The sequence below is a fragment of the Oncorhynchus keta genome, chromosome 34 (assembly GCF_023373465.1).
Source record: "Oncorhynchus keta strain PuntledgeMale-10-30-2019 chromosome 34, Oket_V2, whole genome shotgun sequence".
Lineage (NCBI taxonomy): Eukaryota > Metazoa > Chordata > Actinopteri > Salmoniformes > Salmonidae > Oncorhynchus > Oncorhynchus keta.
This window is the reverse complement of record NC_068454.1, coordinates 60,274,421-60,287,047: the sequence shown is the minus strand read 5'-3', so window position 1 is coordinate 60,287,047 and position 12,627 is coordinate 60,274,421. Positions and strand designations below refer to the sequence as shown.

The 12,627-nt window shown below is 41.2% G+C and overlaps 2 protein-coding genes across 2 annotated transcripts; one reads left to right on the top strand and one right to left on the bottom strand.

Annotated features, from left to right (window-relative positions):
- Positions 1-1,727: 1,727 nt before the first annotated feature.
- LOC118367415 (ankyrin repeat and MYND domain-containing protein 2-like) lies at positions 1,728-6,565 on the bottom strand. Its single transcript, XM_035750870.2, has 10 exons — positions 6,353-6,565; positions 5,806-5,870; positions 5,314-5,452; positions 5,088-5,186; positions 4,711-4,871; positions 4,130-4,344; positions 3,673-3,808; positions 3,135-3,263; positions 2,828-2,957; positions 1,728-2,580 (listed from the first exon to the last, which is right to left on the bottom strand). The coding sequence occupies exons 1-10, from the start codon at positions 6,417-6,419 to the stop codon at positions 2,426-2,428; spliced, it is 1,296 nt and encodes a 431-aa protein (XP_035606763.1). The 5' UTR covers positions 6,420-6,565; the 3' UTR covers positions 1,728-2,425.
- Positions 6,566-7,917: 1,352 nt separating this feature from the next.
- Positions 7,918-11,848, top strand: LOC118367414 (tetraspanin-13-like). Its single transcript, XM_035750869.2, has 6 exons — positions 7,918-8,086; positions 8,757-8,924; positions 9,338-9,418; positions 9,682-9,795; positions 9,903-10,016; positions 10,819-11,848. Exons 1-6 carry the CDS (start codon positions 7,961-7,963, stop codon positions 10,891-10,893), a joined length of 678 nt encoding a protein of 225 aa, XP_035606762.1. The 5' UTR covers positions 7,918-7,960; the 3' UTR covers positions 10,894-11,848.
- The last annotated feature ends 779 nt before the right edge of the window (positions 11,849-12,627 follow it).

Here is a 12,627-nt window from a genome sequence, read left to right as displayed (position 1 = left end):
ACACCAGATGAAGAGGCTGGAGGACTGCGTGGCTGAGTTGAGGAACTTGTAGCATCTCCACACTGTCAGTGAGTGAATAGGGATTCCACTGATACTGTACAGTCTAAGGCCCTCACATTTGACATGGTTATGTGAGGACCAACAGATATGACCAGTGGAGGCTGGTGGGTGGAGGAAAAGAAGACAGGCTCATTTTAATGGTTGGAATGGAACAAATGGAACAGAGTCAAATGTGGTTTCCATATGTTTGATACCATTCCATTAATTCCATTCCAGCCATTACAACGAGCCCATCCTCCAATACCCCCCCCCCCCCACCAGCCTCCTTTAGATTTGACACAGTATTGTAGATGAAAACTTGTTTGACAATTGCTTTTGCAGCTTTTTTCCCTGAATCGCTACTCACAACAGGCCGGATATCGTCAATATGTGGTCCATAGCTTGCCTTCAGTGAAGCTATTGGATAGAAGAAGTATGTCAACAAATATTGAAATCATATTCCAAAAATGGGAAAATAGACAACTAACTCGTGAAACTGTTACAATACATTGCTGTGTCAAGTCTGGGATCCTTGTTGAACCTAAAGTGATGCCCGGTTGACAGAGATGAAGCAGGAGGAGAGGAACAGTTCATTACAGTCGTTTAGTATAGAACACCATTGTATCCCCCAGTTAGCAGCCGGGCAGAGACTCCTACCAGTAGAGAGACTAGCATCTATGGGGAGGGATGACACCTTGCTCAAGGTAAAATACTGTACTGTACCAAAGGAGAAGAGCATTTGCCTTATATTGCAATTCACCAGTTTTTTAATCTATTGAATTCAAAAAATGAGAAAATATGCAATCAATTTGATCATTTTCATCCGACTTGCAGTTCACTATGGATCAAGACAACATTTAAAGTAAGTCACAAATAAGGGATATGCGTGATTATCTCTTAATACAAATTCTGCAATGTTACAATTGAATGTATGAATCCTAAAGTAGTGAATGTTCTCAATGTCTATTTATATGTGCTTCTCTGTGATGCTTATCTCTGCCCAGGAGCCCATTCGGTGAGATAGCATATCCCAGTGTGCACAGAGCCATGCAGAGATCCATCATGCAGTTCTCCACTGTGGACTGGAAGGACTTTTCCACTGCTGGGGGAATGGAACCAGCCAGGGGCCAACATCCTCACTGTCATGTTCAGATAACTGCACCAGAAACAAGAGGGGTGAATCTCAATTGTATTTAACCGATTTTTCATGTCTTCTCTCATTGGAGGAGAAGATCCCAGGGGAGGAACATCAGATCTTCTCTAAAATGCTTTGAGAAGAGGAGGAGGATGTGAGGAAATACAATTGAAATTCTCACCTGGAGGTCACTGCGGTGTCATGCTGTATGAGCCTGTAGAGAGAGCTCTAGCTGAATTATACAAGTCAATAGAATCAGTTTTCTCATTACCACTACACAACAAACAGACACCCCAGTTCAATGTTACACAGTACAGGATGAACTGGAGGAAGAACTTTGGGAGTCTGAATCCTCACTGGTCTACGCTAAGCACATTTCCCATGTGAGTGGAGTCTAGTCTTAGCCTGATCCCAGACCTGTTTGTGCTATCATGTCAAAGCGGTGTCATACGAAACATTGTTTGGCATGACAAGGAGTGGCAAGGTTTGGCATGACTGATACAAACAGGCTGACACTCAGATGAGTAATCTGTCATACAATCAAAAGCACAGAGACAGTAGTGGTGTTTATTCTGTTGTATTGCAAATCACAGACATTTGACATCTTCGAAACATCAGTATTCAACAACAACAAAAAAGCCACATTGTTAGAGGGATTTGCCAAATTCCTTTTTCAGGAGGTTACAGTAACTTTAAAATTATTTTGTTCTTGGCCAATTCAAGCCAATTTACTGTATGTTTGGAAACAATGTCCTTTATCTATTAACTAGGGAAATTAAGGACATGAACAAACAGAAAAGCAAATTAAACCTACGACTACTTCTTTACATAACACTCCCTGAAGCACTTTGCATTATTCTTGAAAAAAAAACCTGACATAATTATATTAGTGTACAATTTAACATTGGACATGAATGATGAAAAAAAAAACATGGAATAATATATATATATATTTTTTTTAAAGCATAGACACTCGTGACCCTAACCCTTCTTCCATCGTGTGCAATAGTGTTGCGTTGCTTTGGTGGAAAACAATGTCAGATCATCAATAAATAAGGGATCCTTTCCCATGGGTTCAGGCCTTAAGCTTGTGTGAAGCTCCTGCGTACTTCATCCCCAGGTTAACTGTTGGGCCTTACACGGCAAGCCTCCCTTAGACCTTCTAGGACAACAGTGTAGACCTGTAGTAGGGGAGACAGCAGGGTGTATAGGCATTGTGCACCTGTGTTGGACGTCCCTTACAGACCTCCTTCAGTTCTCTGTGGCTGGAGTGGTGGAGACAGGGCTGGGGGGAGGGGGGTCTGCTTGGTTGTCAGAGGGGGACGGGGAAGACGGAGAGTCTTCATTGGGTCCTACTGAGAGGTCCTGCATGGAGCCTGTCGCTGACTCTACCGCCTGGCTCTGCTCTGAGAAACACATAAGTGGCCCACTGTTAACATGATGCCTTGTAACACGGCGCAATGGAAAGACCATTTAACCTAACTAACCACTTTTGAAGCTGAAGCATCCTATTCAAAACCAAGCATCGTTTTGTAACCAATGTACAGTAGGTGTTTCATGTCATCCTTGGTCACTTCAAATTACAATGAGACATATACAAATTAAACAAGAGGTGACATGAAAATGTACGGCTGAAGAATATTTCTCCAATACCTTTCCTCTGTCGCTCCATCAGCTTGGCTGACTCTGCCTCGTGCTTTTCTCTCTGCTCCTGAAGCTGCTTGCAGACCTTCTTATGGGTGAACCAGTGCATTTTCTGGCAGGCCGGGGCACAGTAAATCACCTATAGGAATACAAAAACGTTGCATGTGTTGGGTAAGAAGAGAGGCCCATGCGTCGGATGCAAAGGATACATAATGACCATTGCTATTGCAGTTCTATGAATGATGACAATGGATATATGAAAATAGCATTTGACTGTATTGATATGAGTTACTGTAGAAAAGCGCATTGTGCCTACCATTTTACAGATGGAGCATCTCTTCTCTGCTCCCTTCTCCCCACAGGTGGTACAGAACTCTGCATCCATGAAGCCCACCTGTCCTGTTATAGCCTGGATCAAAACTGAGATGGCTGTAGGATCGTTACCCTGACCAGGACAGAAAGGGGAAATGGTAGAGAAAATTCTAAATATACACAAGATATACAGTACAAACAATTGACAATGACACTAATGGTCAAAGATTAAGCCTAGTCATGAAATAAAAAGCTATTTTAAAGGAAATTCCTCATTGAGCATACTTTTTAGTCCATGACTAAGCTTAATCATTGTCTGGGAAACCGGGCCTAACAGTATAAACGTTGAAATGGTTATTAAGCCCATAACATGAAACTATTACAAGTGGTGCTCCACTCAAAGTGACGTTGCAAAATGAGTCTATATTAAATACACAGACAGACATCACGAGAGAGAGCATGACTGTAAAAGCACTTTGTGACAAATATTGATGGTAAAAGAGGCTTCATAAATCAATTTGATTGATGACTGATTGACTCACGATCTCCACGGGAGCGATACTTCGTACCAGCTGCTGCAGCAGTGTGGCGTCACGGTGGGGGAACTTGCGGATGCACTCTCTGATGAACTTCTCCTGGAACAGCGGGAAGCCGTCACTGTCCCGGCCCTTCAACAAGCTGCATGGGGACAGCAATGACATCTGGGGTTGTATGCATTGCAATACAGTATACATAACAATCAAAAACAGATTTAGTGTGTCAAGAGTATTTCTACACATCATCAGTGCAGCCAGATATATGCATTTCATAGCAATTTCTTCCTTATATTACCGACTTTTTGCATTGACATCCTCTGTCAGTCCAGTTTAATAAAAAAAGATCTATAAATAGTAATAATAGTGTCCGGGTAACCAGCCCCATATGTATTTACATGTTCATATGTGTATACTCTATGCATGTCTGGGAAACCAGCCCATACAGTCCAACCCCTTCGCCCACCTCTTGATGAGTCCTTCCAGCTTGTCATCACGCTCCTTGAGGAAGGAGGCACACTTCTGCAGCACACAGCTAATGTAGTGCATCTTCATTGCCAGCACCTCGTTCATGTCCTGCTGCTTCACACACTTCTCACAGATCAGCTCCATCACCCGCCGGCACTTCTCCAGGGCCTCCACCTCGGCCAGCACCGGGTTCTCCTTCACCAGAAGCACCATCTGAGAGAGGCAGACAGAGAAGGGGGGGTTCTCATACACTATAAGGGGTGACATAACAGCTCCCTATGTAGGATGGATGGACATAACCCACTATTCGCCAAAAAGCTATGCTTTATAAAAAGGTGACATAACGCATGGATAGGGTTATATTGGTGGTGGTCTGTCTTTGTGTTTTGCCTTTTACAGTTCTCCAACAGACTTGTCTTTAGTCGGAAAAGGTCTGCTTACTTTTTCCCCCGCCTGATATCCTTGCTGGTCTGAGTGGTCTGGTGTACACATTGCTTTGATTAAATATGCCTCACTTAATATCTCACTCCAACCCACTATTCCATATTGTGGCCCAGAGACAGCGGTGGTGGTATTTACCTTGACAGGGTTGAGGTTGGTGCTCATGATGATCTTGTGGAGGGGCCCTGCCAGTTTGGGGGGCAGCTTGGGCTCCTTCTCTAGCCCCTGGCGTTTGGTGTAATACTCCAGCTTGGCCCGCGAGAAGAAGTTGTTGATCACCGTCACACAGTCGTGCTGCCCTGGGGAGAGGGAGAGGAGATACACCTGGATGAGAAACAAGTTCCGATGTCTCACTGTGACAGAGGTTGCATTCATAAGGCTCCAAACAGAATGTGCCCGAATGAACACGATTAGAATAAAGGGTGGCAATGCCAATATGGAGTCATTCAAGTTTATTCTGCGTCACAGACATCACATACACTTCCTGTTATGTGTGATATCCTTACTGTACTTACCGACAAACGCAGCCATCTGAGATGCTGTTCGCCCGACGGAGTTGACCACATCTGTCTCCGCTCCTGCATCTAACATCATCCAGGTGATATCAGTCTTACCTAGATGGCAAGGTGGGGGGAAAAGAGTTACCGGACACAGTCAAATTAACGAATTCACCATGGGGCACCCTGATCTACACAGGGATTTCCTTTCTCAGCAATATGAACAGTGAGAAAATATGCCTACCTGATAGCCCGGCGAACATCAGTGACGTGTAGCCATGCTCGTGTTCATTACAGTTCACATCTGCCCCATGTTGCAATAGCAGCTTGCACATGTCCGCCTTGCCCTTGTATGCAGCATGCATGAGGGGTGTCATCCCATTCTGAGGAGGAGAAACAGAACTGTCAGTAGTGTATGTTATAGATATGCATCATTTAAGTAGCCTATTATAGACAAATTATGCCGAATTAAATCCACATAAAAACATTTCCCATTGTACAGCATTGTAGAATGCACAATACAGGACAATGAGATTGCGGAAAATAGCTTTTGCTAAACTGTGGAGTGCCTGGAATGGACTGCCTGCCTCTTGAGGAGCAGACATAGGCAATGTTATGAAACAAAAAGAGACATGCTGTCTGTGGTTTCCTTACTGTCCAGTTTGCAGACAAATTATGAAGAGCATAAATCAATCAAAAACGAATGTTACAATATAATATCGTTGAAAAATCAAACCTCATCCAAACAGTTGACTCTGACATCCTTGCAGCCCAATAATCTTGAGGCTTCTTGAACATTTCCTGAAAAAAAGCATCAAAGGTCAATCATTACTTGTACAAGCATGCTATACCTTCAAGGGATTGTATTGCATTGCATTGAAAGTTATGAACACTGCCACAAGTTAACCAAGGCTTGAAACAACCACCAGTTATCTTGTCTAGAAAACTGTTTCAGAAATGTCATGAACTGGCTAGCTAGCTAACATAACGTCTAGTAGTACTGTACAATACTAACGTTAGCAGATTAGAGATGTTTATAACTATCTGTACTAGCTTGGCTAGCTAGCTACAGTAGTTAGCAAGTTTCCTTCCAATGCAACTTGCTGAATTGAGCTATCAAGTTAGCCATATAGTCACCATCATTAGAAACATAATTTAACCCATTACATAACGCACTAGTTAAATGTGAAATCGCACAGCAATCTCAGATATCTTATCTAGACTACAGTAGCAAGCGTACTGTCTAGCTAGCTAACATTAGCATTAAAGTAAAGAGGATTTACCTGCAGCAATAACTACGAATAATTCCCTCTCCGTGGGAGATAGATCTCCCTTCTTCGGAGCTGACATATTGGCTAGAATTGTGTGTTAAAAAAAATCAGTCAATGACATAAGACAAATATGGATAATTATGAGTGAAACTAAATTATAGACTATCACGTTGTTTGGTTTTCATTCTGAAGCTTGCTAGCTGGCTGTTGGGGTTAAACTGGTGGTTTCAGACTGTACCACGTGTTTAGTACAAGGGTGGGCATAGAAATTCATATGAATTCATTCAACTTTTTCTCTTCCATTGAAGACATTAACACAGAACGTAAATAATATGCATATATATTATTGCAGTATACAAAATTTCAACACCGTAATTATTTATCATAATACGAACCGCTTTCAAAGCCCATTCTCCTCCCCCTTTTCAACATTTGTTAGCAGTTCCACAGAAGTTTAGAAAGTTCATTCTTGATATGTTGAATCGTTTAGACTGTACGTATTTTATACATTGTTCCTCTAGCCGTCAGTGTTCTTCAATATGTTTTAGTGGGGTATCATTCATCACATTTGTTCTCAAGCACGAGCACACTTTCATAACTTGAATAACAAATATTAAGGTGTTTTATTGAAAAGCAATAGTGTTGTTTATCAATGTCCAAATTAGAAGATAGAGGTTAAAGATACATTAGTGTCGTTATATGCTCCCATTGTTGCAAAAGTATTTTTCCTCATCAAAAATAGCATTTTTTTTACTGCAGTAATTTTGAAGTGTAACTGTAGTATACTACAGTTATTCTGTAATTACTGCTCCAAAATACCACAGTGGACTAAAGTTGCTGCACTTTTACTGCAGTTTCAAAACTGCAATCTTTTTTTGTAGGGGTTTACCCTTTTTTTGTAAGGGTTTACCCTACAAAAAGATTGCAGTTTTGAAACTGCAGTAAAATGCAGTAACTGCAGTCCACTGTGGTATTTTGGAGCAGTAATTACATAATAACTGTAGTGTACTGCAGTTGAACTGCAGTTATACTGCACTCTAACTGCAGTTACACTGCAAAATTACTGTAGTAAAAAAAGTAACTATTTTTGGACATTATTTGCAGCTTACTGCACTCTGATTGCAATCTTTTTTTGTAAGGGAATATTTTATGTGAAATGTCTTACAGTGCAGCCTAGTCCTAGTAAACCTCCAGAGTGGCGCAGCGGTCAAAAAGGCACTGCGTCTCAGTGCTAGAGGTGTCACTATATACCCTGGTTCGATTCCAGGCTGTATCACAACCGGTTGTGATTGTGAGTCCCATAGGGCAGCGCACAATTGGCCCAGCGTCGTTCGGGTTTGACCAGGTTAGACTGTCATTGTAAATAAGAATTTGTTCTTAACTGATTTTCCTAGTTAAGTAAATGATAAATAAATAAACATACACAGTATCTGGTGATTAAAATAACACTTGGGTAATTACTTGCTCGGCCATCACACATTTTTTTTAGCTGCATTTGCATATGTGAAGTCATCATTTCAAGACGACCAATCCCGTAAATTGAAAACCTATTTCCCTGGACTTGTCCCTCCTTTGAATCCTACACACCTTAAAAACGCCACAGTCAGTGTTTTTCATTCAATGATAAGACTTCTTAATTTTCCAACTCAGACACATTTGAGTCTGATAATTGCTTTGTTCGAGATGGTTTGCGGAGGATTTGTTTGCACGAAGAATTCCCTATGCGCTCTGAACATACTTTATGTTGTAAGTACCACGCAAAGATGTTTCCATATGGGTACGAATTGTTTTTCGATGATAAGCTATTAATGAAAGTGCAAAAGCCAACATGATTCTAGTCAAGAATGATATAGCCAGGGCAAGAAGGGCTATCATGCAAATTAAGTCGTTGTGACACCTATCAAAATGATAGTAGGCTACATTCTAAACAGTTGACACAATGTCTCTCAGTTAATGCAAAGTCTAAATGATTGGTTCCCAACCAGGCGTACTAGGACCTCTGGGGGTATTTAAGAAGCCTCATGATACCATAAGCCTACTTGTAATCCCATAAGTACATTTTACTTCAGGGTTACTCGGGGCAGAGTAAATTTATGTTGGTGGTACAGTAACTGAAAAACCATATCTGTATAGAGTGATAAATTATCATCATACAATTATTGCAATTAATGTATAATATAATCAAAATACTCAATGTGATACTTTCCCAATGTCTCAATAAATATTGTATTATGAAATAAATACATAAATTTGATACATTGTAACATCTGTCTAAAGACTTTAATCAACCTGAAGGTTGTAGCCTAAATATGAGATGGTGTTGACTTTGCCCACATCAAAGAAATCAGTCCTTTTTAAGTGCTTTTCTGTTCCTAGTGGACTTCTGTCATCACTTTGTATTGTGCTTGGTCTTCAGATGGTGAGCTTGCTGCTGATTGGAGTAGCTGCTTGGGGGAAATGGTTTGGCCTGGTCTCCAGTATTCGGGTGGTGGCTGGAGTCATTGGCGTGGGCATCTTCCTGTTATTTGTGGCCTTTGTGGGCCTCTGTGGAGCCCTGATGCACCACCAGGTCCTGCTGTTCTTTGTATCCTTCAATCAGGACTAGGGTGACGTTGCCCCTAGACACTGAACTTGGGTCATGTTTTTTTTTGCATTTTTCCCAACTAATGGTTAAGATTAGGATTGGGGAAGGGAAGCTGATCCTAGATCCACTCACTTTTCATCACCTTCATGTGATATGATTGGTTTTGTGTGGTTGTAATGTGTTTTACTCGTGTCCCCTATCATTACATGGTTAAGTGAATACAAACTACAACACCTACTGAAACCGAGGACTGTTGTATACTAGAGGACCTTAGTTGCAATGCGTACCCAGACTACTCTTAATAACTGCTATTTTCTCACTTTATGAACAATTCTCTATCAAATACACAGCCTCGCGTTGCCTAGTTTGTTTCCAGAGGGTTGTCACATGTGAGCTTCCTTAATTGGCCTCAGTACATGATTATTCTGTTCCTGGTGTTCGTGGTGCAGCTGTCAGTGTCTGCCGCATGTCTGGCTATCAGTAAAGAGCAGCAGGTACGTGACAATATATTATGTGTATAATGTGATTCATGACCACTTAATCTGTAGAACACCTTAAATAAATACTGGAAATCATTCATACTTTCCTTCTGTGTCCTGTATTAGATATTTAACAAATGGATAAGGCACAACACAAATGGAAAGTGTGAATAATTTCCAGTTGATCGCAAAGAAGCACTCTGATGACATGCTGAATGAGGCTCTGGTCACAGAATTCAAATCTCCCTGCACCGCTTCATCCATTTCCCCCACTGTAGAAAGAACTCCTAGAGGTGGGCTGGAACAAGTCGGAGGCCACTCAGAAGGATGTGGAGAGAACTCTAAACTGCTGTGGCTTCTTCCATCCAAACTATAATGGCACCTGTGACGCGGTAAAGACTCTGGCTTGTTAACAGTGTAAACCAGCAACATGTTTGTTAAATAGTGATGGACATATGACTTAAATGATGTCCTCTCTACTTGCTTCCTCACACTACAGGACTGTTTCTCCAACCCATTATCCTGTGACCCTTGTGCTCCAATCATCCAAAGTCATGCTGAGGATGTTTTACGCTTTGTGGGTGGGATTGGATGCTTCTTCAGCTTCACAGAGGTTAGCAACCTGCTGTAGCCTCATAGCATTGCACTGGCAATGGGTAGAACTTGCTGTGTAACATAGTGAAAGGCTGTGGGATTCCTATGCAAATTGGAACTGAAAACATAACTCTGTATTGGGGACTTTTACTGTCTGCATCTTTATATTATGTCATCGACACTCTACATTTTAGACTTTTTGATTTAGACTTTTTGGCTTCAGAAATTATTTCAACAATTTCAAATCTATTGATATCTACACTGAGTGTACAAAACATTAGGAACACCTGCTCTTTCCATGACACTGACCAGGTGAAAGCTATGATCCCTTATTGATGTCACTTATTAAATCCACTTCAATCAGTGTAGATGACAGGGAGGAGACGGGTTAAAGAAGGATTTTCAAGCCTTGAGACATGGACTGCCATTTAGTGATTGAATGGTCAAGACAAAATATTTAAATGCCTTTCAATGGGGTATGGTGGTAGGTGCCAGGCTCACCAGTTTGAGTGTCAAGAACTACGACGCTGCTGGGGTTTTCATACTCAACACTTTGCCATGGGTATCAAGAATGGTCCACCAGGACATCCAGCCAACTTGACACTACGTTTGGACACATTGGAGTCCAACATGGGCCAGCATCCCTGTGGAACACGTCTCACCTTGTAAAGTCCATTCCCCAATGAATTGAGGCTTTTGAGGGCAAAAGTGGGTGCAACTCAATATTAGGAAGGTGTTCTAATGTTTTGTACACTCACTGTGTATTGTGGTTTAGTATTAATTTAATCTCATTCATTTTTTTCTCCCCCATCTAATTTCAGATCATGGGAGTGTGGCTAACACACAGATACAGAAATCAGAAGGATTCCCATCCAAACTCTGGTGCATTTCTATAAATAGCCTGTTCATGAACTCAACTTTGCACTTTCATTGCATTTGTATTTAGATCCTGTGACTCAACTACGACTGTTTCCTATTCGGATATTGCCATTGCTGTGATAATATAACTGCGTTGATATATCTAATACTATTGACTGTTTTTTGACAAAGTTGGTGAAAACAAACAATTCCAATCAATTTGAATCTTGAGTGATGGACACTGAAATTGAGAGCAGTTACTTTTAAGGTTAAATTTGACTGAGGTCACTGATTGGAGTAGTGATCAAATGTCATAAACCTACTGTGCACACCTTATACAAACAGAGCACAGGCAAAGCGTAATGTTTCCTGGTAAGCTGTCCGTGGATTCCCAGTTTCAAACCCGGCTTTCTTTGGGTACCTACACAGTGCTGTCTTTGTTGCGTGTATGGGGGGGGTATTAGATGTCATACGGATGCCAACAGATTCAGCTTCTTTTTCAGATTCAACTCTACTAAAGTTTAGATGGAGTTGATCACTTCACAGGGCATGTACCAGTACAAACATTAAGCTTTTTTTTGTCTGTTTCTAAATGGTTAGGCCATATCATCCTATTCATTTGAGATCTGGATGCGTCAAGCGTTACACAAACTGATTTCGTATCAGTTCATATTACAACCCATTTCTAAACATCTACTTTAGGCTATTATCACTCGCATTGACAATGTCACAACCAAAAAAATACAATTATCAAAAGGAGATTCAGGAAGAAAATAATTTACTGAGGTGATTTCTTCACTGGAAAGGGGGTAGTGTGACTTCAATGCTTCATCCAACTTACACTAGTTTAACTGTTCTCCAGTGAACATTGGTTTGCATAGAAACTTGCCTTGCCTCATTTGGCCAAACCCCTCTGAGATCTACTTTAGATCCAAAGCACAGTGAGTTGCAATGCAGTCTTATGACCTAAGAAAATGTAACTTAGTGCTGTTAGTCACGCCTCGGCTACATTCCTACCTTCCAAACAGGATAGGAACCAGGAACTGACTGTAGTCCCTTTCATTCTATAGGCTGCCCAACCTGTTCATTAAGGCATCACCATACGTAAATCAATCTTAACACAATGTTAAAGCAAAGCTAAACAAACGGGCTCTTATATTTGTATGATCAAATTAGCACAGGCGGAACAACTGTGAGCTGTTCTGTGATAAGTGTTGCAACATATTTCACCATGCGAATGACCGTTGTCAATCCCCTAGACCAGTAGGTCACCAACCGGTCGATCAAGGCATTCATAGTCTATCATCAATTTCTGTAGAAAAGATAAAGGCTTGCGTTCCCTGTTTGTGGTATGCGCACTTGATTCAGAAGCCATGTGCCCCGGGAGGCAACATATTCCAATGTTGAACCATTTAATTTGTCTGAAAAAAACAAACTCCACCTGACGGGGAGATCTGGGGCTAAAACTATGCTGGCCAATCGGATAGCTCACATCACCGTGCTTACAGGCTTCCAAGACCTCGGCCGCAACAGTTGAATACTATCCGACGTAAGATTTCACAACGTTCAAAGCATGACTACAGAGTGTCAAAGAATACAGCAAAGAGATGCTGTTTTGACTGAATTAATGTAACCTTTTTGATTCAGCACTGTCAGTCTTTATTCAACACTTGCAAAACAAAACGCGCTTATCCAAGCTTTCACTCCCGCTGTATTTATTAGGTCTATTTTTAATATTCAACCTTCTCCGGTTAAAGGAACAACACGAATTT

What these genes read in the sequence shown, in the direction of transcription:
- LOC118367414 (XM_035750869.2), top strand. Translation starts at nt 7,961, where the DNA reads ATGATAAGACTTCTTAATTTTCCAACTCAGACACATTTGAGTCTGATA. An exon ending in CTCTGAACATACTTTATGTT is followed by an intron (nt 8,087 to 8,756) that starts GTAAGTACCACG and finishes CTTGGTCTTCAG; the next exon opens with ATGGTGAGCTTGCTGCTGAT. An exon ending in ATAATGGCACCTGTGACGCG is followed by an intron (nt 9,796 to 9,902) that starts GTAAAGACTCTG and finishes CTCACACTACAG; the next exon opens with GACTGTTTCTCCAACCCATT.
- LOC118367415 (XM_035750870.2), bottom strand. Translation starts at nt 6,419, where the DNA reads ATGTCAGCTCCGAAGAAGGGAGATCTATCTCCCACGGAGAGGGAATTA. An exon ending in CTGGAAGGACTCATCAAGAG is followed by an intron (nt 3,809 to 4,129) that starts GTGGGCGAAGGG and finishes GTCCCCATGCAG; the next exon opens with CTTGTTGAAGGGCCGGGACA. An exon ending in GATGCTCCATCTGTAAAATG is followed by an intron (nt 2,958 to 3,134) that starts GTAGGCACAATG and finishes GTATTCCTATAG; the next exon opens with GTGATTTACTGTGCCCCGGC.